At 39.9% G+C, this 2,071-nt stretch overlaps 1 protein-coding gene across 1 annotated transcript; it reads left to right on the top strand.

The window, feature by feature from the left end:
- The first annotated feature begins 823 nt into the window (after positions 1-823).
- LOC121459102 (olfactory receptor 6C6-like) lies at positions 824-1,786 on the top strand. Its single transcript, XM_041668626.1, has one exon. The coding sequence runs from the start codon at positions 827-829 to the stop codon at positions 1,784-1,786; it is 960 nt and encodes a 319-aa protein (XP_041524560.1). The 5' UTR covers positions 824-826.
- Positions 1,787-2,071: the final 285 nt, after the last annotated feature.

Raw genomic sequence — 2,071 nt, 5'->3', positions numbered from 1 at the left:
ACGCAAGTGGCAACTTATGCAAGAGTTTTAACTGAGTAACTTTCAAATACCCCACTTGAAAAGTTTATTTAAATAAACTGCTGGAATGACAGGTACAGATGAACAGTAATAACATTAAAGGACTGTGTTTCACATGACTGATATGCCTCATGTAAAACGGCCAAAAGACTCACTCAACTTTGAGCTAAAGATTCTGAGTCCTATAAGCATATTTTGCTGACTAGTATTGTATTATATCGATACAAACCATAGTCATTTGGGAAGAGAGAACCTCAAATGAGACAACGTTCTCACCAGACTGACCTTTGGGAAAATCTACACTGTGTTGTCATGATAGATGGTTGATGTGGAGGGGCATCCTGATAGCATTCTGAGAAAACCATAAAAAGCAAGTCAGTCAGTAACAGCGCTCCTTCATGGCCTCTACATCAGTTTCTGCCTCTAGCTGCCTTCCCTGAGTCCTTTCCCTGAAGTCCCCCACTAGTGAACTTATAAGTTATAAGGTGAAGGAAACCCTTTAAAACATTTCCTCCCCAAGTTATTTTGGTCACTGTGTTTTATGAAAACAATAGTAAGGTTAACCAAGACACATACCACTGAGATGCAAGCTATGTCCATGCAGTGAACACTAAAATCATTAAGGTGTTTTTGCATGGGTTATAAAGAAAATGGACCTTGTTATGATTACCAAGAAACAAATAATTTTTCTTATATGTGATGTGTGATGTTAGCTATTTGGGGTGCTTTTCCTTTTTATTTTTCCCATTTTTATTTTTTTCTATTTATTTTATTATGTTTTCTGTAGCCTTATTAGGGGAAAAAAGAAATGAAGAACCAATCTGTGGAGATAGTATTCATTTTGCTGGGACTGACAGATGACCCTCCACTACAAATTATGATTTTCCTGTTTCTGTTTGTCAATTACATCTTGAGCCTGATGGGAAACTTAGTGATCATCCTCCTCACCCTACTGGATCCCCACCTCAAGACTCCAATGTACTTCTTCCTCCGGAATTTCTCCTTCCTAGAAATGGCATTCACGTCTGCCTGTATTCCTCGGTTCTTGATGAGCATTCTCACCGGTGACAAAACAATTTCCTACAATGCTTGTGCAGCTCAATTATTCTTCTTCTTTCTGTCACTAATCACAGAGTTCTACCTCCTGGCAGCCATGTCCTATGACCGCTATGTCGCCATCTGCAGACCACTGCATTACCCCATCATCATGAACAGCAAAGTGTGTCACCTGCTGGTCATCAGTTCCTGGGTGACTGGGTTCTTAGTCATCTTTCCCCCTTTGATGTTGGGACTCAAACTGGATTTCTGTGCTTCCAAAACCATAGACCACTTCCTATGTGACACTTCTCCTGTCCTTCAGCTGTCCTGCACAGACACACGCTTTATAGAATGGATGGCTTTTGCCTTAGCTGTGATGACACTTGTCATCACCTTGATCTTAGTGATCCTCTCCTACACACTCATCATCAAAACCATCCTAAAGTTCCCTACAGCTCAACAACGGAGAAAGGCCTTTTCCACCTGCTCCTCACACATGGTTGTTGTCTCCATCACTTATGGCAGCTGTATCTTCATGTACATGAAAACATCAGCCAAAGAGAGGGTGACTTTAAACAAAGGTGTGGCTGTGCTCAACACTTCTGTGGCCCCTTTGCTAAATCCATTCATTTACACCCTAAGGAACCAGCAGGTGAAGGATGCGTTCAAACAGGTCCTTCACAGATTGTGTTCTTTTCAAAACAAGGAGTTAATATTTAGGCATAAGTAGTATGCTACTAGAACATGAATGAAAGAAGAAGAATGTAATTTTCAAGTATGTCAGTTATGAACTATGCTTCAAGGTTCATGTTCTCCATTACTCTTTCTTTCCATGCCCTCTTAAAGTCCATCCTCCTTCTTTACAAACATTCCCCTGATACCTGCTGCAACCATTTGAAATTAAATCAAACATCTACAGGTGATTTTTCAGCCATTATTAATAGTGTTATCTCTTCTGGAATTTTGTAACAAAGGAATCCCCCACTTTGTATTTTATTTCTCTATTTTCTTGTTC

The sequence above is a fragment of the Microtus oregoni genome, unplaced genomic scaffold (genome assembly GCF_018167655.1).
Source record: "Microtus oregoni isolate MIOR12 unplaced genomic scaffold, Mior012 000001F_ref0000356, whole genome shotgun sequence".
NCBI lineage: Eukaryota > Metazoa > Chordata > Mammalia > Rodentia > Cricetidae > Microtus > Microtus oregoni.
The sequence above is the reverse complement of the archived record's forward strand: the minus strand, read 5'-3'. Positions and strand labels throughout refer to the sequence as shown.

Coding starts and splice junctions, on each gene's coding strand:
- LOC121459102 (XM_041668626.1), top strand. CDS start 827: ATGAAGAACCAATCTGTGGAGATAGTATTCATTTTGCTGGGACTGACA.